The sequence below is a fragment of the Littorina saxatilis genome, linkage group LG7 (genome assembly GCF_037325665.1).
Source record: "Littorina saxatilis isolate snail1 linkage group LG7, US_GU_Lsax_2.0, whole genome shotgun sequence".
NCBI lineage: Eukaryota > Metazoa > Mollusca > Gastropoda > Littorinimorpha > Littorinidae > Littorina > Littorina saxatilis.
In genome coordinates, this window is record NC_090251.1 from 8073092 (window position 1) to 8099632 (window position 26541).

General features: G+C 41.4%; 2 protein-coding genes and 3 long non-coding RNA genes across 5 annotated transcripts in view; 1 reads left to right on the top strand and 4 right to left on the bottom strand.

The window, feature by feature from the left end:
- The window catches only part of LOC138972052 (uncharacterized), a 542426-nt gene that overhangs the window by 126623 nt on the left and 389262 nt on the right, over window positions 1-26541 (bottom strand). The gene's annotated exons all lie outside the window — the stretch shown is intronic.
- LOC138971934 (protein starmaker-like) lies at window positions 420-25193 on the bottom strand. The gene is made up of 3 exons (XM_070344779.1): window positions 22601-25193; window positions 2057-2131; window positions 420-1703 (listed from the first exon to the last, which is right to left on the bottom strand). Exons 1-3 carry the CDS (start codon window positions 25191-25193, stop codon window positions 1465-1467), a joined length of 2907 nt encoding a protein of 968 aa, XP_070200880.1. The 3' UTR covers window positions 420-1464.
- Window positions 8531-9939, bottom strand: LOC138970639 (uncharacterized). The gene is made up of 2 exons (XR_011457032.1): window positions 8774-9939; window positions 8531-8737 (listed from the first exon to the last, which is right to left on the bottom strand). It is a non-coding gene; the product is annotated as an uncharacterized lncRNA (long non-coding RNA).
- On the top strand, window positions 10498-12787 carry LOC138970632 (uncharacterized). Its single transcript, XR_011457025.1, has 3 exons — window positions 10498-10717; window positions 11849-12023; window positions 12460-12787. It is a non-coding gene; the product is annotated as an uncharacterized lncRNA (long non-coding RNA).
- Window positions 12718-16058, bottom strand: LOC138970634 (uncharacterized). The gene is made up of 3 exons (XR_011457027.1): window positions 15414-16058; window positions 14669-14832; window positions 12718-12857 (listed from the first exon to the last, which is right to left on the bottom strand). It is a non-coding gene; the product is annotated as an uncharacterized lncRNA (long non-coding RNA).

Sequence of the window (26541 nt, forward strand, 5' to 3'; positions counted from 1 at the left end):
TGTCTAACGAAACGGTGCAATTGCCGAAAAGCAAACATAGACTGCTGTACAAAATGTCACCCAGAAAGCACATTTTGCAAGAACTGTTGATGGATTTCCAGTGAAATGAAAAAAAAGCAAAAAAGGCATGTTTGTGTGTGTGCGTGAGTGCATGCATATGTGTGGGAGTGTGTGTGAAGGCATGTAGCATAGATAGGCCTACCTTTCATGCTTCATCTTTTATAAGCTTTTAACTTTGTGATATGATTTAATGATATTGATAATAAAACCTTATTGTGCGCAATTACTCTGTGTTGTTCGATTATATCAATTCAATAATATTTATTTTTATTTTTGCATTTCAATACCTGAAATGAGTAAGCCTTAAAATCATGAGTGACTCAAGATGAAATGGTTTTAACAACAATTATAAACCTTTGAACACATTATTTCCCCCAATTCCCCCCAATTCCTATTTCCCCTAGTGAAAAATGGAATTCCCATCTCCACTGAAACTGGATTCCCGTTTGCACTAGGGCAAACTGGAATTCCAATCTTCACCAACAAATATCCAGTGGAGATGAGAATTCTAGTTTGCCCTAGTGCAAACTGGAATTCCAATCTCCACTAGTGCGATTCGGAATCTCACTGGATTCTCATTTCCACTGTGACATATATATAACACATCAGAAATTGTGAAAGAAACAATTGAAAGTCAGCAGAGACTTTCTTCCGAGATTTGTTAAAATCTCTTAGTACAGAAAGAGAGAGAAATAAGTATCCTTTCACAGACAGCCTATTGGGAGCATCAGACCCTCCTCAAGGGGCACCGAGATGTACAGAGCAAAGTCCCTTTGTGGGGGACGTATCACAAGGTAATCTAATCCTGAGGAGGACCATTGTTGTTGTACCTAGACCAGACACGGGTGTCGACAATATTGTGTCTCATCAGTGGTCAGGTGGTACTGATGGCAAGAGTTGTCAACCCATGGTATCCAACTAAGAAGCAAACCACTCTCTGAATCGTAGCTTCTGTTGGCATGGGAGACTACCCTCATCTGACAACCCCAAGGGGATATCTGTGAAGGGAAACACTTTGATTTAAGGCCAAAGTTTAGAATTGATCATTATTAAGAAAGAATTTAGAAATTTAGACAAGTTTTAACCAAGACATTAGGTTAAAACAAGGGAAATTTGAAAAATCCTAAAGGGAGGTAACTCTGTACCAGCCTGCAGATCCAGAAATGGATACGCGAACAAGTTAGATCTAATTTCGAAAAGGTTAAACAGGAAAAGCGGTCAACTTTTCACTGCTGTTCAACACAGGACTTGGTAAAGAAGAAGTTTTCTGCAAGACTTCAATTGGATCGCTTTAAAGGCGATGCAACTTTCATATAAAAAGTATATATATAAAGCACAATAGCTGAATCACGTTTGAAAACGACGTTAAACACCAAATAAAGAAAGTAAAGAAAGAAAGCTCAATCACGTACAGCTAAGACTGGGGTCTCTTAAAGACATATCGAATGTGGTGATTGTGAAATAGCCATCCAAATCACAGTACCACCAAGGACGTTTGTCGTCGTCACCGGTGTGAACGCCGTTGGGTGTTCCGGGATAATAAGTTAAGTGGCTACCGGTATTGCCATTGTTCGCCCCGCAGCCCGCTGCTGTGCATGGCCACTGTGAACTCGAATACGACAGTTTCTTGTAGGTAATCTGTGCTGTGGACACAAACGAGCAAAGCACAGGAGTAAGTGTATGTGTGTGTGTGTGTGTGTGGGTGTGTGTGTGTGTGTGTGAGTGTGTGTGTGTGTGTGTGTGTGTGTAAGTGTGTGTGTGTGTGTGAGTGTGAGTGTGTGTGTGTGAGTGTGTGTTAGTATGTGTGTGTGTGTGTGGGTTTTATTTTTCCTTACTCATTTTCATGTTGTATGCTTTATGATCCCTTTATCACATCCTGACTTATTCAATTACATGCACCAATTTTATTTGTCTGACAATTGTCAAAATCAATTCATTGATTAGTACAATGACACATCCATCCATCCATCCACACCTCAAACAAGAAATGGCTTACCTAGATTGCTTTTATTCGCAGGCGTTTTGCAAAGCGGGCAGCCACAGGAATAGTTTGCATAGTACGCGGTAATCTCTGAAAAAAAAGAAAGAACAAACACAGTAGCAAGCGCATGTGTGAACCCTTCCTTGGGAAGGTGCAATGCGTCGTTAAGGTTTTCAGAAACCATGAAGATCGTTGTCAGCACACCAAGTCTGATAAACGCCATTTCTCTTTAACTCATTGTCTCCCAGTGTACCCATTCATATGGTTCTATCTGACCTGGTACGAATATATCCGTACACACAGTCACTTCAGTCGCTTCCTGTAACGTCGATCTAACCAGTGCATTCCGTCGTGTTGATACACAGTTACTACACAGTTACTACAATTATTAGTGACCTGCTGCAGCACAGCTGGTATCAGCTAACAAACACTTGGTCAACATAGGTGGGGTAGAAATGTTAAACATTACAAAGGGAAAAGTATATACTTAACCTCCAACTTGCGCATTGGAGTCGGGCAAAATCTTTTACTTTATTTGTAGTTGTATTTTTACTGTTATTTTGTAGAGTTCTGAATGTCGAACGCGATACAGACAATTTGTCCAAATGACGGACATACGGACGGACACATATGAATCCTAAAACTCACCAATAATATTATAACTCAGGTGAGTCAAAAAACAGTATCATTAATTGTTTTGACCTTGATAGCTCATTGGATATTTTTTAGTTCATTTGATCAATTTGTGCCATGGCTGGAGATTATCAAAAACTACAAGTGTGTGAAATATAAAAGCTTTACCTTTTACAATTTTGAAGAATTCCTCAATGTTAAGCTTGGTATAAACCGAACATGACACCGCTGTGACCCCAACATTTGACGAGGGTCAAGCAAACTAGGGTCATGTCGGGAGATTATCGAGCCCTAGAAGTGTGCAAAGTTTTGAAGCTCTAGCTTCAAACATATCCGAGATAACCCCAACGTTAAGTTTTTACATTTAGTCAAAATGTTTTGCTGTTCTACCTTTATAAAATAAAGTCCAAGCGAATGTTGATTTCGTACTAATTGCCCCAAATTTGATTCTAACACGACCTGACATATCAAATAATTTAGTCATTCAAGCCTAAGAATATCCCAGAAACAAACACACGCCCCGCCCCAAACCCCTTCCCACCACCATCACTAACCTCATACTCAATACCCTTCAAATGTTGAGAGACACAAAAAACAGCATAAAAACCATAATAAATCATTTTTTTGACTTTGATGACTCATTTGATTTGTTGTTGTAAATTTGATCAATTTGTGTTATTACTGGAGATTATCAAAACCTGCAAGTGGGAGAAATGTATCGGAGAAATCCTCAATGTTAAGTTAATATGCACCAAACATGACCCCGCTGTGACCCCAAAATTTGACGAGGGTCAAGCAAACTGGGGTCATGTCGGGAGATCAGCGAGCCCCAGAAGTGTGTAAAGTTTCGAAGCTCTAGCATTAAAACATCCCAGATAACCCCAACGTTAAATTTTTACATTTTGTCAAGTTACGACTAAATAGTTTAACATAAACTTGGCCAACATATTATTGCAACAATTTTCGCACGTTCAAAAAAGCGTTAATTAAACCACAATCCATTTTAATTGAACTTTATATGCTGGAAAAGATAATCATGTCTACTGTTCATATCATTTGTTCGATTGGTGGTACTTTGTATAGGCATCCCGTGGCAGCCTGTCAAACAACGTCACCCCTAAAATCGACCTGACAAAAACCAATGCCCCGTATTTTAAAATCTGCAAAAAATCAGAATGTGCACTTACCAAACACTTCTGACTACCATTGGAAAGGCCATTCAATTTCCTGTTCCGAGCATTTCGTTTCATGTACCTTACGTCTTTAGTATTTGTGTAGCCTTTTGTCAAAGACGGTAGGTGTCAATCGTTTCAGAGGCCAAACAAGGCACGTTTTGCGGCCATTTTTGAGGGGGTCCTCCACTGAGAGAGCCATATCTGCTCATGTTCTCAATGAATTGCTTTGGCAATTTCAGAGGTTATGACCAATAGGCTGACACGAAAGTGTGTGGATTTTTGTGAACGTGTATATTAAGCGTGTCGTATTACTATTACGTAACCTTTCCAAAAGATTTAAACAAATATTCTTATTAAATCAGGGTTTAAGGATAAAAAAAAATCGTGACTTTGCATGCGAAGCTAAAAATGGTTGAGGCAATTGGTGCCAATGTTTCAGGCAGATCTGAGTGCTGTTTTACATTTGCTGAAGATGGGAACGCACAAGAAAAATTATCGATGATCGTCTTTATTACTGCATACAGTCGCCGTAGACATAATCCTGGGCCTGTGCTGAGGTTATTTTTAGCCACAGCACTGTGATGATTTGATAGTTATAAGAGTCTGCGGCGGGCGCGCGGTAGTGTGTGTGTGTGTGTGTGTGTGAGTGTGTATGTGAGTGTGCATGTGTGTGTGTGCGTGTGTGTGCGTGTGTGTGCGTTTGAGTCTGTTCATGATAATGTGTGTGTTAGACTGAGACAGAGAGACTGAGTGAGAGAGAGAGAGAGAGAGAGAGAGAGAGAGAGAGAGGGTTGTGGGCGTGTGTGTGTGTATGTGTGTGTATGTGTGTGTGTGTATATGTGTGTGTGTTTGTGTGTGTGTGTGTGTGTGTGTGTGTGTGTACGGTGTTAGAGACAGAGAGCCAAGAGAGAGAGAGAGAGAGAAAGAGAGAGAGAGAGCGAGAGAGAGAGAGAAAGAGAGAGAGGGAGGGGGGATAGACACATACACACATGCACACGTTTACATACACACATGAATACATTCACGCAAGGATGCATGCACGCCCACATTCACACCAACACACACACACACACACACACACACACACACACACACACACGCACACACACACTCTCTCAGCCTCTCTCTCTCTGTCTCCCTCTCTCTCTCTGTCTCTCTCTGTCTCTCTGTCTCTCTGTCTCTCTGTCTCTCTCTCTCTCTCTCTCTCTTTCACTCGTTCTCTCAAGTTTCTGAAAGTGACAATTCGAACTCCAAACAACATTGTGTATGGTGAATTGGGAAGACATCCGCTGTATATTAACTCTGCAGTCAGATGTGTGAAATACTGGTTTACACTGCTGAAGCAACCTGATTCAAGATATTCCAAGATTGCATATAAAGCTTTATGTAATTTGGCATCGAAGGGCCACACAAATTGGGTCTCACATGTGCAGAGTCTTTTATGTTGTAATGGTTTTGCTGCTGTGTGGATGTACGGAACGGTTGGGAATGAGAAGTGTTTCTTACGAGAGTTTAAAAGACGTTTACAAGATTGTTTTTGTCAAGAATGGTTCTCCTTTTTAGAATGCAGTGAACCTTTTGACATTTTTAATTGTTACAAAACATGCTTGGAAAAAGTAAAATACATTGAATTAATCGAAGATATTAAGTACAGAGTTGCTCTTACTCGTTTCCGCGCAGGAGTATCCGAAATCAACGCTCACAAGTTTCGGTACGCACCAAACCAAACGACAAGAAACTGTCCTCTCTGTACAGCTGATAGAGAAGATGAACACCATGTTGTATTTTTATGTCCCTTTTATCAAGACCTTCGAGCAAAGTATTTGAAAATCTCGAACTCTAAGACGCTGCAACAACAACTTGTGTATTTCTGTGGCAATAATGAGGAAAATGTGATGAACAGCTTCAGCAGATTTGTGTTCTTCATGCTACAGAAGAGACGAACCCTTATAAATGAGGTTCAGTGATATGTCATCAGGGTTTTAATGTATTTGTTGAATTTTATGCGTGACTATAATTTATAACTGTGCAGATACTATTGCTGTTATTTTAACCACTATTGTAAGGGGCTGTGGCCTTAGACAATTAAAGATTTGTTCTTGTTCTTGTTCTTGTTCTTGTTCACTCGTTCTCTCAAACACACACAATAAACAAGTCGCGTAAGGCGAAAATACAACATTTAGTCAAGTAGCTGTCGAACTCACAGAATGAAACTGAACGCAATGCAACGCAGCAAGACCGTATACTCGTAGCATCGTCAGTCCACCGCTCACGGCAAAGGCAGTGAAATTGACAAGAAGAGCGGGGTAGTAGTTGCGCTGAGAAGGATAGCACGCTTTTCTGTACCTCTCTTCGTTTTAACTTTCTGAGCGTGTTTTTAATCCAAACATATCATATCTAAATGTTTTTGGAATCAGGAACCGACAAGGAATAAGATGAAAGTGTTTTTAAATTGATTTCGAACATTTAATTTTGAAAATAATTTTTATATATTTAATTTCCAGAGCTTGTTTTTAATCCAAATATAACATATTTATATGTTTTTGGAATCAGCAAATGATTTAGAATAAGGTGAACGTAAATGTGGATCGTTTTATGAAAAAATATTTTTCTTACAATTTTCAGAATTTTAATGACCAAAGTCATCAATTAATTTTTAAGCCACAAATGAAATATGATATCAGATAACCTAACATGAAATTCTGTAGTAAGCTCATTTTAACCAAAGTCATCTTGGGGGAGTAGGGTGTTTGTCAAAGACAGCGTACAGTTACAACAGTTCGTTCACTCGATCTTTGTAAAACCGCTCAAGGTCGAGCTCTGTAATATCAAATGAGCATCCGAAATCTTCGTTAAGTTTGGGCATGGCTATCCAAAGACTGCGCGGTGGCAAAGTATGAAACCAACACCATGACTGCAACGCGGCATCCTGTCATTTTTCACTCGAACGATGTCTGTATTTCCTGCGGGTTTAAAAAATAATATTAAAAAAAACGTACGTCCAAATGTAGGGTGTACAGCACCCTATAGGCCAGCTACTTACTACAGCCAAACCAAGCCCAACTTGGTTCGGCGAACGTTGCACTACGTCATCAAATCAGGGGATTTCCCTTTTTTTGGGCTGCAGCTGCAACGGTCGAGGTTCGCCGATTCACTCCTGCAAACCTTGCAGCGCGTCACTGTAGCCTTAGGCGAACTGACTTTTCATTGGTTGAATGTGTGTGTATCATAGTCCCTGAAGAGTGACAGTAATGGCGGTTATAACGCTGTCAACCGATCACGAGTCTTCTCACGTGATATTTCTTGATCATGTGACACCAAAACATTCGCCGCTAGTTAGTACACCGGACAAGGCACGATGTAGCATTCGCCGAACATAGTTCGGCTTGGTTCGGCTGTAGTTAGTAGGGACATCCAGATTCAACCTTCGTCAGACGAACATTCGTCGGTGGTGGGGATTTCCTCTCTATTTTTAACGTTGTGCCTCAATGCGCATGCGCTTGGTTTTTCGCGCCCACCACTGCTTGCCAAAGACCGGGATCTGCGTGGTGAAAAAGGCGTGTTTGACGAACCTCAAACAGCAATCTTCGTGAGTACTTTTAGTCCTTTTCATTATGGTAAAAATATGCTTTATGTGCGCAGTGTTAAAGTGTAATATCTTTACGACGCTTCTGTAGACTGTGCATCTGTAAACTGTTCATTTTCGAGGCCTAGTACATGAGCACGGATACCCACACAAAACTGTACACAACATTGGGGTGTGCACGTTAAAGATACCACGATTGACAAAAGGGTCTTTCCTGGCAAAATTGTATAGGCATAGATAAAAATGTCCACCAAAATACCCGTGTGACTTGGAATAAAAGGCCGTGAAAAGTAGGATATGCGCCGAAATGGCTGCGATCTGCTGGCCGATGTGAATGCGTGATGTATTGTGTAAACAAATTCCATCTCACACAGCATAAATAAATCCCTGCGCCTTGAATATGTGCGCGATATAAATTACATAAAATAAGAATAAAAAAATAAATCCCTGCGCTTAGAACTGTACCCACGGAATACGCGCGATATAAGCCTCATATTGATTGATTGATTGATTGAAAACTCAGAACTTGAGTCGACGGGCGACATATCCTGCCAATTATCTCCCTTGATCTCTCTTGCACAATACACTTGTTTTAGACTTGAGAGATTTTACAGGAATGAATCTAAAAATCGCATTTTTTTCCAGTGTTGCTTGTGTACCCAGCATATTCAGATGTCTGGAATATTCCGATAAAAAAGACTCGTCATATATAACACTACTCGTCATCACTGTTTCGAAAACAGACGAACGCGCACGAAGAACTTCGCGTAGATCTGGACCAAAATTGGAAAGTGCTGACCGTGACGGGATGTGACGTCACCACTTCAACAAACTCGCGAAGATCGGAACTCACGAACTTTTGACGAAGGCAAATCTGGATGTCTCTGGTCTAGTAGGGGGCTATACACAGTTTTGGACCCAAAGTAGGGGGTGGGAGCTTGCTCGACACTGGGCGTTTACAATAGACACATCTAGAAGTGGAACTTTTCAGCACGCGGGAAAGTGTACGGGTAACTATCCTTAGCGGATTATGACTTTATTCAGTTATTCTGCAGAAAAGACAAATGCTGGAGAAAAACGGTTATTTTTCATAACTCATAACTCATAACATTTTATTGATCCAACAAAGGAAATTAAATTAGTCATCAGCACATATAGGTCATTAATTAATAACTATAAAAGAATAAAAGAAGAAAATTCATAAAACCCATGATATAAAAATACCCTTTTTTCTTGCACACCTGACACACCGACACACCAATACACATGCATACATGCCTACATACATACCTACATACATACCTACATACATACATACATACATACATACATACATACATACATACATACATTCCATGTTAAAGTGTAGTTAAGAACATCACAGTAATTATATCATTGTTTGGATTAACAGATAAGTTTTTATGTAAATGATGATAACAACAATCCATAATTAACGCTATTGCACTACCAAAGAAGAGACCAACCAAACACATAAAAACCAATAACAGTAATCATCATCAGTTATCACAGGTATCACAGTAGATTAGCCATCAGGTAGTTAGACTCAATTGGGCAAATATAGTGTCAACACCATCACAACAAAGCTAGAGCTCATTTTCACAGCACTAGTTATGATCAAAGGTCAAACAGTCATCAAATCATATTAAATCTATCACTAAGAGGTACATTTAAAAGGCATCACTGATAGTCTGTGGCCAGGACGATGGCACGATTGCTGTTAAAATATCTCACAGCTGCAGGAAGAAAAGAACGCCGAAAACGCTCCGTTCGACACCTAGGCATGAGAAACCGAGCGTTCCGTGTTATGCGGAGATCCATCAGTGCGTCGTGGAGGGGATGCCCTGGGTCGAACAGAATAGCTCTGGACTTACTGGCAAGCCTTCTTTCGACAAGGACTTCAAGGGTGTCAAGGCTCTGGCCTACAGTAGAACTCGCTTTCTTTATCAGCCTGTTCAGCCTGCCAGTGTCCCTTGCAGTGGCATTCCCTCCCCAACACACTGATGCAAACACCATCACACTGCACACCATACTCTGATAAAACATGTACAGCATCTTGTTACACACATGGAATAATCTCAGCTTGCGCAGGAAAAACAATCTTGACTGCGTCTTCTTAAAAACAGCATCAACATGATTAAACCAGCTTAGCTTGTTATCTAGAACTACACCTAAATACTTGTACTCGCTGACTATCTCAATCGCATCACCTTTGATGACTACAGGATGGACAGTGTTTTTGTTTTTGCGAAAATCAAAAATCATTTCCTTCGTCTTGCTTGCGTTTAATACTAAAAAGTTGGAATCACACCAAGACACAAAATCATCAATACGTTCTCTATACAAGCTCTCATCACCATCAAGAATACTACCAACCACGGCAGAGTCGTCAGAAAATTTCTGAAGATGACATGACTCTCCTTGTACTTTAAAATCAGATGTATACAGGGTGAACAAAAAATGTGACAAAACTGTTAATTGTGGTGCTCCGGTGAAAGTGTTAATCATGTCAGATGTAAAAGTACCATTCCATCGTACAAACTGTGGTCTATCTACTAAATAATCCAGAATCCATTTCACTGTACTATGATGCAAAGACATGTTTTGTAACTTCTGAGCCAGAAGATGAGGCTGAATAGTCTGAAAGGCAGAAGAAAAATCAAAAAACATAACTCTAACACAAGCAGAGCTCTTCTCCAGATGTGTGTACACAGAATGTAACATAAACAATAGTGCATCATCAACCCCTACTTTGGCCCTGTATGCAAACTGCAAAGAATCTTGAAAAGCAGCAACTTGGACCTTCAAAACAGTCAACACCAGTCTTTCAAAAACTTTCATAATGTGAGAAGTGAGAGCTACAGGCCTATAGTCATTCAGACATGACACCTTAAAGGAAAAGTCCAAGGTTTAGGGTCACTTTTGATACGTTGACCCTCTTAATTCATCAACCACAAATGCGTGTGTAAAGATGAACACAGAAATCCAAAAAGTATACTTTGACTCGTTTTTGGTTGTTCTGAATCGTTCCATCGCGCGCGCAGTCTTGGCTCATGACCTTGTGCACATACGTGTGCTACGTCACGAGCCTTGAACAACAAATATGGCCGGCTCAAGCAGTGAGGAAGACAAGTGGAATACGGACCGGTTTTCAGCCAGCCTGAGGTTTTAGCGTGCCCGTTTGAGCCTCTTCGTCGTCAAAATGCTGGCGAGGCCACAAGGAACTGCTTGAAACAGAGCCAGCATAAGCGGCAATACGAAATGGTATGTGATTCTCTTTGTTGTGATGTTGAAACACTAGTCCGTAGTCGCTACCTCGTGCATGCTAGATCGAAGTCAGGTGTGTTTTTCACAGATCAGTTGATGTGCTTCCACAGATCTGTAAGCATGTAAAGATTATGGATTTATGCTATTATTTCAGGCATCTGGTGTTGTTTATTTTCCTATCTTTAATCAAGGATTTCGTCCTTGAGCTGCCCAGTTTAGAATAAATGCTTCCACAGTGATGTTCACACGCGACTATCCTTATTTTATCTTTCTGAGTAATTCTTCAGTCACACAACGAAACATGTAGACATCAAGTTAACATTGCGCAAAGCCTGTTTCTTGCGGACAAAACTGCAATTATCCTGGTATTTTTATTTGCGACAGTAAGACACTACATGACATCGACACCACTAAACAGTGAAACTTTTTTGAAATGGCGGTGGGCTGCTTTCATGTGCTAATACTAGATCTAATAGTGATCCTGACATTTTTCTTGCGAAACGGTCAAAGGGAAGTAATAAATGAATTTAGTTTTTTTAAACGAGCACACGTGATTTCCGATCTCAAACTAGATCTGAAATCATACGATTTTCTGAGCAGTGGCGAAACGCTGATGGCGTGATATCGCAAGCCGTTTTGGAAGCAAATAAGCACTGTCAGTGTCAGACATATGCTGAAACACGATTACAGCAGTTCAAACTTTTTGATTATTGATTTTTAGGAGTACGCAATATCGGACAGTCACACTACAAAAAGACAATGCGTTAGTGCATAGATCGGTATTCTCAAACGTCACGAACACTGAACAGACAGTACGTTGCTACTATATATTTGACTGTATTAACAAAACCTCACAGTCCCATTAAAAATGTGTGGTGTGTGCCGAAAAGCAACCATATGAGATTCAGTCAGTGGGACCCTGAATCTACCTGGGGTTAAATCGGGTTATTGACTCTCATTGCATGAATTTTTAAACTGAATATGTACATGTACTACTGTTCGTGTTGTTTTTGTGATCCACTCCAATTTATGTGTATACCTTAGAATCTCAAGGTAATTTTTGAACGGGGCATACAGATGATGCATTTTGCCATGATCACAGAGTGATACGTGTATTTTGCTTATCAGGTGTCAGTGCAGAAACTCCAAGAGGGAACGAAATTCAAATATCTGGAAAACCTGGATGAGGAGATAGACAGCCTAACAGCACATCCTCCTATGTTTGCTCGGACATATACTACCTTCAAACTGCATACTATGCGTACACACAGGAATATGGACGACTCAACATTGATCAAAATGGGTAAGTAACACAACACAAACAGATGATTTCCATTATGATAGATTTATTTATCTGAAACTGAAAGTAAAATTGACAACAGAGTGTACAATTTGTTTTCAAATACGAAAATATCACATTGGGTTAAAAAAACAAAACACCATCATATATCATTAACACTATTCTTTATTTCTAAACACATACATATCAGCATAGTTTATTCATGTGAACATCCTCATTTCGGTTCCCAGTCTATCTGAAATCAAGGTAAGATATGCCAAAAAAATAGCGATCACACAGTGCTTCAGCATGAATTTGAAAACCTGCTCTACGTCACATAGACACAGCGTGTCTTATGATTCTATCCACCCTCTCCAAACAAACACGTACACGTTTTCTCTGGTACGAATGTCTTAAAAGCTCAAACTAAGCTGCTGTTTTATTCTGTCTTGCTTTGCAGGAAATACAGGCACGTCGCTTACCCATAACAGGCAGCTGGTGCGCTAGCGAGTGGGGTTTCTAGGCAGAAGCATCAGAGTACCATTACCAACCTGTGCAGTCAAAACAATCAGAAATACTTTCCCAAACGGATGAAGAGTGGGGTTCAAACTCCCTGAGCTACAGAAGGCTGAAATATACTTTTACAAATCGTGTGACTGTGTTGAACTAGTATCTTTGGTTGAACAGATTCCTGCGTGGTTTGAAGATACTGAGTTGTCATGTGGTCCGGTACATGGTTCACATTCTGCAACATTTTGTTCCAGACTTTTTCCACTGTTGGTGTACTCCAGCATCAGGTAGTCAGTCCATGAGCCGGTCAGCATAGCTTGTGTTCAATATTTTCCGTTTGCCTGTTGCCTGAAATATGGTTTTGGGGAAGTAACTAACGATCTCTGCACACATTTTAACATGTGAATAAGAACAGAAAAGTTTGTCAAAAGTATACATAGTTTAATTTGCATTTACTTCAAGACCAGACTTTCTTCTCGTTCATTATTTCTTCATAAAGATTCTGGAAATTAACAAAATGTTTCCCCCTATCAAGGCCTCCTAACTTTTTTTTAAATGCAGGTCGGTTTTTTGTCATCTGTGCATTACTACCTCTTGCCACCCGTGCGGTCATTGCCACCAGGTATCTCAACAATCAAACCGTCTATACAGGCATAAAGGCACGTCCTTTTCCAAAACAGGATTGCTCACTACACAGATCTGCGAAGACTTTTACATGAAGAAAAAAATCTCTTGACTTGAACATATACCAGGAATAAACATCCTGACTGGTTTTTGGAGCTGGATTTGTTAGGGAATGTTTTACACGTGTGGCGTTTAAGAAATTAATTCATAAAATTCTACATTCGCAAAGAGAGTACTCATACTGTTACAGAGTGTTGAGTTCTGGTATTTTTTTCAAAACGGAAGGATGGCCACATCCCATGTAAAAGCCTGGTAAGATTTGAGATTTTGAACCCAATCGCTTAAACGGGAAGGGCTGTCGAAGGGCTGTCCATTTAAGAGGAGGCATCCATGCCTGGATGAGAAATACACTGATAACACAGAAAAAGCACGAGTTTAACCTGCATATTCACAAAACTGGTTCAGAGGTCCGGCAAAGGGAACACATGTTAGTTATTTTAAGAGAACATCACGAAGACCGAATTATTAAATTAAAGCCTTTCTGCAAGAATGTACATCTTCCATGAATTATATTCTAAAACGCCACATGTGTGATTCATTCCACACACAAAATCCAGCTCCAAGAAGCAGTGAGGCTGTTGATTATTGGTATGTGTTCAAGTCGACAGATGATTTTACCTGTGTAAACTGAGCCTTGGCAGATCTGATATAGTGAGCAAAGACCTGCATTTTTTTAAACGTGTTCAGAGGCCTTGAAATGGTTAAACATTTTGTTTATTTCAAGTAGTCTTTATGAAGAAAAAATTAACAATAAGGAAGGCACATGGGTTGAAATGCAAATTAGATTCCTTTTGACGAACTGTTTATGTTCTTCTTCATGTGTTACATTATGCGTACGTAGATCGCAAGATATTTTCGAAAAAATTCACAGATAAGCCAATCTGCAAACGGACAAAAATTCACAATATAAATTTATGAAGCCAATAAATTTGACTCAAGAACAAAGCTTATGTGTTTGAGGTGATGTGCATGGCCCATGGGTATGAATGTTGAATGAGTCCGTCAAAGATACCCTCCATGTCGCCTCACAGTGGAACCTACCATTAAAATTATACCACCTTAAATTACCTTGCTCTTTCAAATGTACTGCTTAAACGGTCTTGAACATGCAACTCTTGCTGTCTACCATAAAGACCATCAGGTCAACAACATACTCGTGAATATTTGTTTTGGTCTATAATTAAACATTATTTTCAGAAAATACCCTTTTTATATTTTTTATTCGGAAGCATACTGACTTTATTTGAAACTACTTCGACAGATATAGTTTTGCAGGTTGACGGGAGGTGAGTAACGAAAGAAATTCAATCCATATGTCGCTCAGCACAGAAAGCATAAACGATTAACATGAGTAGAAATGAACTTGTACTTGTTTTCATAACGTATTATTTGGATGGTATCTGTCAAAGACACTTTTTCGTTTTTTGCAAAGCTAGAATAAGGCACTAATTTTCAAAACAAAACAAAAATCTTACGATGAATGGCACGTTGGTTTTCTCCTGTGGTGATTCTGGACGGTAGGAACAGGACTGGTCAACAGTTGCGTTGTGATCACGGAGAACCGGGAAATCTGGAATGGTCACGGTGTCAGTGTCTAGTGACCTGTTCTGACCAGTGGCCGTGAGTGATGATGAAAGGTCTGGAAGTAAAAGAAGAGAGAAAATGAGTGTGAGTATAAATCAATTCGAAAGTATGCTTCTGATCTATACAGTACATTGAACATTTAGACACCCTCTGGAAGTCGTCTGGATGTGTATCCATGTTGTAGCAATTAGACTGGTTTTGCGTCTCTCAGTCAATGCAGAAAGATTAATTCCCTGCACAATTCGTAATCTTCTTGTCTCTAGCATGCAGGTGTCTGTTTATCTTACCGGTTGCACATCCACCAAAAGTTTAGATCTGGTAAAAATAGCATTAAGCCATGATTCCAGCAAACGCTGCCAATTTCATGAATTGATATCAGGGGATAGTTTGCGACTGAATAGAATAGATAACGTGACACACGCATTGTCTTACGTGTCCACAACCCTGACTACTTTTTACTCTTGCTCTTAGCTCAGCTCAGACCGTTCTGTAACTTTGTAGATCTAGCCTGTGGCGCATCTGTACTCCAGCGAATATCAGCTGGACCCAGACACACTGTTCTGCACCAATTCGTATTCGCTGCGCAGCAAAACAATGTTTACGTGTATGCATGAAAATAAAAGCATGTACTCTGACCTTCAACGCATTCCTTCTTGTGAGATAATCCGCTGTTCGTATGTCGCCTCGGAGTTTCGATGGCTCGTCGACTGTACCAGCCTCGCGTAATACTCCCCTTTCCGGACTTTTATGAAGGGAAGACACTGCCAGTGGTCAAAACATTTGTTTCAGGGATGAAACGCCAACTTTTGTGCTGCAGAAAAATTGCGAAATCTGTGTCCAGAAAGTGCCCGACACTTTGAAATCTGCACGCTTGTGCTGCACACATCTCTTCCATTTCCACAAGAGACTCAGAGTTTTGTGAGGGAAAGTGTGCTATGTCTATGAAATGCCTGGGAACATTGACGAGTTGTTGCTGTTTGCGGCTGCCCTCCACCGAGGCATTCTTTTCGGGCATACAGTGGTGACTTTTCTGTGTGAAAATCAAGCTGGTACTAGTGGTAGAATCAACACAATAACTTGTGACGTCACAGTGTACCAACGTCACAGTGTACCAAAAATCACGTGACCACTACTTGACCCCAGGCGACTTGTCTTGGTTAGCCCCGCAACACTAAATCTGCAACTACAACAACAACAATTTTTTTTCAATTTTTAAAATATTTTTCCAGAGATGTTTGTAACATTTGGCATTCGATTTTCAAGTTTTGGGGGATATTTAAAAACCTTTGACTTTTCCTGGCCCGACCAGACACTCCCGTCCGACCCTGTCCACATTTGACTTATGCTCAAAACGGCGCGCCGCAGCGTGCTGTGATCTCGAAGCGTTATTTGCAGAAGAATAGCGCGTGTTCTAATTTCTATGACACAGACATAGAACGACGGAAATTTGACCAATCAGAGCAAACCAGAGCGATGACGTCAACCGTCAAATCGAGTTGGATTGTGGGTAGACATGTACAACATGGCGGTTTCTAATTACCGATTCTCTTCGACACAGATCGGCGAACTAATCGATCTTTACAGAAGCCACGAACCCCTGTGGAATACATTTTCCAAGTTGTACAAAAACAGGGACGCAAAGTTCGCGGCGTGGCAGTCGGTGCAAATGAACTTCCAGGCGAAGTACGGTGTGTTGGTATCAAGTAAGTTTTGTTTTCGTCTCTTCTTTCGTTTCCACTTTCACCAGTTTCAGTCTAGATCTAGTTTCTGACAAAATTGTGTCATGTTTTTCAGCTCAGTGCGTTTGTAATGAAAGTATTGATAATTGATATTGAAGATATTGAAGAACACTTTACTTGCGCACATGATTTTAGTGGAGCTTATCTTCATGTTGTTTTTGTGAGTGTTCAGTTCATAACTTCATGTGTTGATTTTGCACTGGCACATTCATGACATTGTGATTCGGGCGTGTAAGTGAGATCAATGCTTTGGTATTTTAAGCGCTACTGTTGCTAATGATATATTTCTTCAGTAGTGGCAGTTGAAGGATGATAACAAATATGCATGTGTTGTTCGATGTATGCAAAGATGAGGGTTTTGGCTTATTAACACTAACCTTATGGGCTAACTAAATCCTGTTTTTTGTGCACTTTCATTCCTTTTTGCACATTTTGTTGGTCATTCCAGACACAATTATAAAAATAGAGGTGGAGCTTTGACTTTCAAGTTAAAAAAAAATCAAATACAAATGAGTTTTTACTTAGATTCAGCGCCATCAGTCAGTGGCAAGAGATGCTGACACATAAATACTCACACACATTGATTGACATAGGTGAACTGAATTTGCACTCGAGTTGAAGGTGTTGTTCTGCTGTCAAACTCTTAAGTTATTAGATCTTCATCTATTCTGCATGCCTAGAAAAATTAGCTGATAAAATTCCTCTTGGGTTTTGCTTTAAAGCATATTATTTAATTTGAAATCCAAGGGTCCATCTTCAGTTTTTGGAATGCCTCTTGAATGCCAAACAAAGTCTGCAAAGGTGCGTGTAACTTAATGTACATGTGTAAACAGGATTAATACTGGAGAGGTCCATGTAATTTATGTTAGTAATTTTTTTTCTCCAGTGGATGACATTGAGAAGAGGCTAGTTCACGAGCGAACTCTGTACGTCCGCGAACTCAAGAAAGTTCAGAACACCACCCGAAGTGGAGCTGGGAGAGATGACGTATACCTGCCGACTGGAGAGTTTTACCACGAACTCTCTTTCCTGGCCCCTGTCGTCAAACTCCGAAAGTCGATCACCAACTTGGTAGGTGGATTTTATTAGCTTTTGTTTCATGGTTTGTTCATCAGCCCAACTGAAAATTGTAGTACAGGGCAGAGACCTAAGACAACTAAAATATACCATGGCATAACCATAACAGATCAACATTGCCTACTTGTCAGACTGAATTCAGTCAGTTCTTTTGCACTGTGTTTTCCTGTGCAAAAGATTATCTGTACATGAACAAGCGCAACCCTTTTTAAGTCAGTTTAGCAATACATGTAGCATGTATCTAAAGCATAAGCATTTTAAGCACATTCTCTTTTGATTCCTGTCAGCTGCTCTTTTCAGTTTCACACACAATCATGCATAATCAAAACATGAAGGATTTCACTGGTTCAGTAACAGGCACTGTTTATTAATATTTTATATTGCACAAAAATAAGACAACAAAAAGACATTGTATCACTATCAGACTCAGAATGGTTAATTTATAAAGACTGTAAAGTGTATCCGTAAAGTTGCAAATTCAAACATTACATGATAATTAAAAGCAAGAGGTGTTTCAAAACATATGCAAGGATGATCAATAGTGTCCCCAGAACGCAGTACATGTACTGTAATCCTCAATCATTTAAAGAATCAAAGAAATTGAAGGAATAAAAATGTAAATAGTGCTTTGGTCCATACAACAACATGTCTGATCATAGCACAGAAAAAAACATGGATTAACATGACTATACATTATATTCACTCCTAGGAAAAATAAAACTAGTTAATCTAACACACGCACCCATTCACATACACACACCATGACTCGCACACACACAAACAAAACACACACGTTCGCACACACTCACACGCACACACGTACAAATACATAACACACACGTTCACACACGTACAAATACACACACACACACACACTAAATGAATCCACATATCAATCTTATATTTACTCCTAGGAAAATGAAACTAGTTAATCTAACACACACACCCATTCACATGCATGCACCATGACTCACACACACACACATACAAAACACACACGTTCACACACACTCACTGTGGCTCACACACCTACAAATACATAAGCACACATTAATAAATCCACAAATTAATCTTGTCAAGTTTCTTTCAGCACTTACTATTTTTGTACTTACAAGTCTTTGACAGGTGCAACTTTGAGGTTGCATGCCGCAACACTGGTTATCCACCTCCCTTCCCCTATCCTGGTAGTGGTGACAAACACACATGGAAGGACATGTGGCAGCCCCCGCAGGAGGCTCCTCTGGGGAGGATCCTCTGTTTAGGTTGTAGGCCATGTCCACAACCGGACATGGGAGTCGCTCAGCAATGGACAGCACCAGCTTCCTCACCTCTTCAACGGTGATCTCGTTCACCATGTTCTGACCAACACAATTAAAAGTCATATTGTCATGAAATAATGTGGTGCATGCGAATTTGTATCCATTTAATCTTTTTTCATATATGTAGTATTATTAAACAAGTGGCATATGGATATAATAATAAGCCCACTTGATCGGCATACAGGAAACGTTGTGGAATTATCATCCCACATCTCAGGCTATAATGTACACCAAATTTCAAGAAAGTTGCTAAAGCAATTCAAGAGTTATCAGCATTTTAATGGGTGGCATTTTTGTGGGGGGTTACCCTGTAATTGTTTGTGTGTGTGTGTGTGTGTGTGTGTGTGTGTGTGTGTGTGTTTGTGTGTGTGTGTGTGATGATATATCATTATATCTCATGTGTGTGTGTGTGTGCTTCATGCATTCAGATGTATACATGTGCGAGTGTGTATAATTAACATTCTTTAGTTAATAAAATGTGTCTTGACTGATTGATTAGATTGTCGATTTTGTAAGTATTCTTTTAAACAGCAAACGGAATTATAGTGTGTCACCACCTCTCTCTCTCTCTCTCTCTCTCTCTCTCTCTCTCTCTCTCTCTCTCTCTCTCTCTCTCTCTCTCTCTCTCTCTCTCTCTCTCTCTCTCTCTCTCTCTCTCTCTCTCACGTACGCACACACACGCTCACAGTCATTTACAGTATACAATCAGCCCACTTAATATAAGCACCCAGGCAATAACAGAGAGAAGAAATCTTCAAACCATTACATCACTGTAAGAGAGTTGGATCTTTCTTCCCGATAACTCTTGGCGGCAGCTTTTTGAATAGCTGTCCGTATGCGGCCTCTCTGTGTCCTTGTTCCCCTTCAAAGTCCCGGATTGCGCTGACAAACAACACGGCCGCACCTGCTGGCCCTGTCCTGTCTCTTCTGACGGATGGAGAAGATGAGGTTGAGCTTATAGTTGAGACATGAGAAAAGCATGCTTGATTCGACCTGAGTATCGAAATGGACAGCTTTTAATACAAAAAAGAAACAAAAACCATAACAAGAAGGGCAAAGCCCATACGACTCACATGCTTTACACATTTTTCCTACCAAAATACATGTGACCTTGACCCAAGGTCAAGGTCATCCAAGGTCATGCAACACAAAGCTGTTAATTCAAGACATAGGAAGTACAATGGTGCTTATTGGCTCTTTCTACCATGAGATATGGTCACTTTTAGTGGTTCACTACCTTATTTTGGTCACATTTCATAAGGGTCAAAGTGACCTTGACCTTGATCATATGTGACCAAATGTGTCTCATGATGAAAGCATAACATGTGCCCCACATAATTTTTAAGTTTGAAACAGTTATCTTCCATAGTTCAGGGTCAAGGTCACTTCAAAATATGTATACAATCCAACTTTGAAGAGCTCCTGTGACCTTGACCTTGAAGCAAGGTAAACCAAACTGGTATCAAAAGATGGGGCTTACTTTGCCCTATATATCATATATAGGTGAGGTATTCAATCTCAAAAACTTCAGAGAAAATGGGAAAAATGTGAAAAATAGCTGTTTTTTAGGCAACATTTATGGCCCCTGCGACCTTGACCTTGAAGCAAGGTCAAGATGCTATGTATGTTTTTTGGGGCCTTGTCATCATACACCATCTTGCCAAATTTGGTACTGATAGACTGAATAGTGTCCAAGAAATATCCAACGTTAAAGTTTTCCGGACGGACGTCCGGACGGACGGACGGACGGACGTCCGGACGGACGGACGGACGGACGGACGGACGACTCGGGTGAGTACATAGACTCACTTTTGCTACGCATGTGAGTCAAAAACTGATAAAAGACACAATCTAAGAAATGGACAAACGGTTATTATTGACGTGACTGAATCATAAGTGAATAAAATACGTGGCTTATACCTATCATACAATACAGCACAATATCAGTTTATTTATGCCAATTGTAAAACTATAATGAGTTACACGTTTGGCATTTTAAAGAACTATACATGCATAACGTGATCAGGTATAAGAAAACAAACACAGATACTTCCATTCACTCAATCACTCATGAATACCACCACGCGAATCACACACACACACACACACACACACACACACACACACACACACACACACACTCACACACACACTTACTCACGTACACTCACACACACACACATAGACCTACGACATAAAAATCATCTGTATTCGAAGATTCAACCGGAGAATCTAGATCTCTGATTCAACTGCTAAATAATTCAGATCTGTAGTTGTTACTCTTACAGGATAAGCAATGGCGATTCTTACATCGGTGTTGCGGGTACCAGTCTACGTAAACTAATCAAAAATAAATGCACACAAATCAAAGACTCTTGTTGGAAAATATAATTGTTTTTGATTCAGATCTTTATTTTGCAGTCGAAATGTTTTTGTGTGTAGAAATACAAATTAGATCGATTGCATGCATTTTAGATTTCATTGTCAGTGCACGTGTGTCACTGAATCGGAACTATGCGTCTTGAGACATTCAATTAGTGTTAGGCCTGTGCTTTTGCTTTACTTTTATTATGACTTCTTAATTCCTGAACCGAATCATTCAGCCGAACTCTTTGTAAACCGCCATAAAACATATAGTACCGTAATGTGCACTTATGTAAGCGTAAAACTGACTTTTGAGAGGATCCCTGAAATGCGACAACTCAGCTAAGATTTCATGTCGACGAATGACGAACACAGTACGTGAATAGAGCAAACACATTGCTTGACACAGTTTTGTTGCACTATGAAGCCTTGTTTGCAGCCACTTAAAAGTCATCTACGACAAGAATGTATTGCATAAATTGATAAAAGAACTTACCAGAGAACTTTCGTCAAGTAAGCGGCTGCTTGCCTCTATGAATTCTGGGTGGTTGAGCACTTTGAAAACTTCCGGTTTACATTAGTTCCAAATAAGGATATCCTACTATGCTGAAATACTACAATGAATTTTCAAACGGCTAACCTGGCTCCGTCTTTTCTGATCGGAGGGGGGTGTTTTTTTGAAAATGTTAGTGAATAGACTCAGCATTTACGCTGTCAAATGTTAATTTCTGTGAGAAAATGTAGACCAGGACCTTTAAGGCTAAGCGAGAGAGTTCTCGTGATTGTTTTAATTAAAAAAAAAACTCATTCATAAAAACTAGAAACTATGTTTCTGATCAAAACGAATAAGCCCTCATTTCCTTAAATAAGGCCTTATTCATTTACGGCCTTATTTTGGGGATTTTTGACCCTTTCTGCCAAGGATAGTTTTCCGCTCTGTGTCGCGGCCCGGGTTTAGGGAGGGGGGGGGGGGGGTTTAGCTATTAGCGGATGCCCTTTCATGTCTACTCACCGGGGAGGGGGAGGGGGGGTGCCGCGGCAAGGATTTGTACGCCTTCAAAGAAAAGGTGAAAGGGCAGCCGCGAATTGTATAATATAGGGGACTCTGCCCCTGGTAACTTTGCCGGCCAGCCGACCAAAGAGGAAACTCTCCAAAGCTATGCTTTGGGACAATATCTTGTACAGCGTTCCATAAGGTTGGAACTGCTTTTTTCATTAGAAGATTTAAATCGTTTTGTAAACCGTTTGAGACATAGTGGGGTTTTAACCAGGGATAAGACAGCTATAGCTCTAACGAAAGAAGCAAACACACAGAAAACAATACCATCATCGCCGTAAGTCGCTTGCCGCCTCTTCCTCTGTGGGTGCTCCCTACTCCGTGTCGTCATCCCACCCCTCACTGCCTTGTCGTCACGCCGGGCGCTTGAAACGTTGAGATGCATCGTCTTCCGCTCCATCCCCTCGTTGTGGTTCATCGTCTTCAACCGCTCCATCTGCTCGTTGTGGTTCATCGTCTTCAACCGCTCCATCTGCTCGTTGTGGTTCATCGTCTTCAACCGCTCCATCTGCTCGTTGTGGTTCATCGTCTTCAACCGCTCCATCTGCTCGTTGTGGTTCATCGTCTTCAACCGCTCCATCTGCTCGTTGTGGTTCATCGTCTTCAACCGCTCCATCTGCTCGTTGTGGTTCATCGTCTTCAACCGCTCCATCTGCTCGTTGTGGTTCATCGTCTTCAACCGCTCCATCTGCTCGTTGTGGTTCATCGTCTTCAACCGCTCCATCTGCTCGTCGCGACTCATCGTCTTCCACCGCTCCATCCGCTGCCTAGCGTCTTCTTCGCGCCAAGCTGTAGTCGTGCTGTCATGAGGAGCGTCCTGCCAGTGGTGTTGCTTCGTCGCCTCTCTTGTCGCCTCAAGTTCTGGACGCGATGTGGTCAGTGATTTGTGTGATGTGTTGAAAGACCAGCTTCTCTTTTCTCCTGTGGCGCTGCTATCTGATGTCATAGAAGATTTGTCTGACGGGTTGCTCGACCAGCTTCTCTCTTGTCCCGTGTCTCTGCCATCTGATGTCATGGAAGATTTGTCAGACGGGTTGCCCGACCAACTCTTTTCTCCCGTGTCTCTGCCATCTGATGTCATGGACGATTTGTATGACAACTTGCCCGACGTGCCTCTATCTTGTCCCGTGTCTTTGCCATCTGATTTCATGGAAGATTTGTCAGACAGCTTACCCGACCTGCCTCTCTCTTGTCCCGTGTCTTTGCCATCTGATGCCATGGAAGATTTGTCAGACGGGTTTTCCGACCAGCTTCTCTCTTGTCCCGTGTCTCTGCCATCTGATGTCATGGAAGATTTGTCTGACAGCTTGCCCGATCTGCCTCTCTCTTGTCCTGTGTCTCTGCCATCTGATGTCATGGAAGATTTGTCAGACGGGTTGCCCGACCAACTCTTTTCTCCCGTGTCTCTGCCATCTGATTTCATGGAAGATTTGTCTGACAGCTTGCCCGATCTGCCTCTATCTTGTCCCGTGTCTTTGCCATCTGATTTCATGGAAGATTTGTCAGACAGCTTACCCGACCTGCCTCTCTCTTGTCCCGTGTCTTTGCCATCTGATGCCATGGAAGATTTGTCAGACGGGTTTTCCGACCAGCTTCTCTCTTGTCCCGTGTCTCTGCCATCTGATGTCATGGAAGATTTGTCTGACAGCTTGCCCGATCTGCCTCTCTCTTGTCCCGTGTCTTTGCCATCTGATGCCATGGAAGATTTGTCAGACGGGTTTCCCGACCAGCTTCTCTCTTGTCCCGTGTCTCTGCCATCTGATGTCATGGAAGATTTGTCAGACGGGTTGCCCGATCTGCCTCTCTCTTGTCCTGTGTCTCTGCCATCTGATGTCATGGAAGATTTGTCAAACGGGTTGCGCGACCTGCCTCCCAATTGTCCCGTGTCAATGCCATCTGATGTCATGACAGATTTCTCAGACAGCTTACCCGACCTGCCTCTCTCTCGTCCAGTGTCTCTGCCATCTGATGTCATGGAAGATTTGTCTGACAGCTTGCCCGATCTGCCTCTCTCTTGTCCCGTGTCTTTGCCATCTGATGTCATGGAAGATTTGTCAGACGGGTTGCGCGACCTGCCTCCCAATTGTCCCGTGTCAATGCCATCTGATGTCATGACAGATTTCTCAGACAGCTTACCCGACCTGCCTCTCTCTCGTCCAGTGTCTTTGCCATCTGATGTCATAGAAGATTTGTCTGACGGGTTGCTCGACCAGCTTCTCTCTTGTCCCATGTCTCTGCCATTTGATGTCATGGAAGATTTGTCTGACGGGTTGCCCGATGTGCCTCTCTCTTGTCCCGTGTCTCTGCCATTTGATGTCATGGAAGATTCGTCTGACGGGTTGCCCGACCAGTCTTTCAGTTTCTTCTGTCTTTGGTCAGTGAGAGCAGCAGGTTTACGTGTCTCAGGCGCGTTACTTGAATCGCTGTGGTGTTGAGCTGGCGGATAGAGCAATGTGGTGTTGGTGGTGGTGTCGCCCGTGTTGTGGTGTTGAGCTGGCGGATAGAGCAATGTGGTGTTGGTGGTGGAGTTGCCCGTGTCGTGGTGTTGAGCTGGCGGATAGAGCAATGTGGTGTTGGTGGTGGAGTTGCCCGTGTCGTGGTGTTGAGCTGGCGGATAGAGCAATGTGGTGTTGGTGGTGTTGTCGCCCGTGCCGTGGGACCATCTTTTGTCATCCTCTTTAACAGCCATGCCGGGTGGTCGTCTGCTCCATTCTTCCTTGACTGTGACGGCTGCATTTTGCATTGGAGTGACCTCTGTTCCCTGTCCATGTAACTCGGGTTTTGTCTTATTTCGCTCTTCACTGGTGGTGTCCCTGCCTCTGTCGATTTCTAAAATGATCAAAAGAAAGAAGCAAGTCATGCTGTATACGCTCAACATGTTTGATTCCTTGACAAGACGAAGAAAAGAAACTTGAATCTGACGCCTGTAACAAGATCAAATGACAATGATTCGGTCTTCTTGAACCAAGGTTTTTTCTTCAAGTGCTTGTAATGCAACCTGCTAGTACGTAGTCATTTATCTGCGTTGTGTTCATATCACAATTACAGAATAATGTATCTGATGTCATGTTGTCCTCCTTCCTGCTACCCCCCTCCCCCTCGTAACCATCATCATCATCATAACCATCATCATCGTCAGCATCATCCCCTTTCTCTGCCTGTAGTATGTCAGCTGACGGTCTGGGTAACTTTTTTTTAACCTTTGCCGTGCTTCCTGGGTTCACCTGTACCCAGAGACACACTAAAATCATTGTAACTCTGGAACCATTAAAGGTATCGTTTTGAAATTTTAAGTATCTCTCACACACCTAATTTGCTCTCTGTCTGCAAATTTTTAGTGTGTACATGACAAAACATCAGAATTAATTGATTATGATAATTTACATAAACACTACCGATGGCGCGGGTTCACACATACCCATACTTTTAAAGAGTAGTAGTGATTGTAACTATCCCTCTGCCGACGGCGCGGGTTCTGCTACACCCATAATTACCAAAGCGGCGGAACAGTGTCTGTCTGCCTGTTTGTCTCCAAGAGACTGTCTGTCTCTCTGTTTGTCTGTCCGTATCTCAGTCTCTGTCTGTATGTCAGTTGCTCTGTCTGTCTGTCTGTCTGTCTATCCGTCTATCTGACTGTCTGTCTATCTGACTGTCTGTCTCTGTCTCTCTCTGTCTGTCTCTCTCTCTGTCTGTTTCTCTCTCTGTCTCTCTCTCTCTGTCTCTCTCTCTCTCTGTCTCTCTCTCTCTTAGTCTCTCTCTGTCTCTCTTTCTTAGTCTCTCTCTCTCTCTTTCTTAGTCTCTCTCTTTCTTAGTCTCTCTCTCTCTTAGTCTCTCTCTCTCTTTCTTAGTCTCTCGCTCTCTCTCTTTCTTAGTCTCTCTCTCTCTTTCTTAGTCTCTCTCTCTCTCTTTTTTAGTCTCTCTCTCTCTCTTTCTTAGTCTCTCTCTCTCTCTCTTAGTCTCCCTCTCTTTCTTAGTCTCTCTCTCTCTTAGTCTCTCTCTCTTTCTTAGTCTCTCTTTCTCTCTCTCTTTCTTAGTCTCTCTCTCTCTCTTTCTTAGTCTCTCTCTCTCTCTTTTTTAGTCTCTCTCTCTCTCTTTCTTAGTCTCTCTCTCTTTCTTAGTCTCTCTCTCTCTTTCTTAGTCTCTCTCTCTCTCTAGCTCTTTCTTAGTCTCTCTCTCTCTCTCTTTCTTAGTCTCTCTCTCTCTTTCTT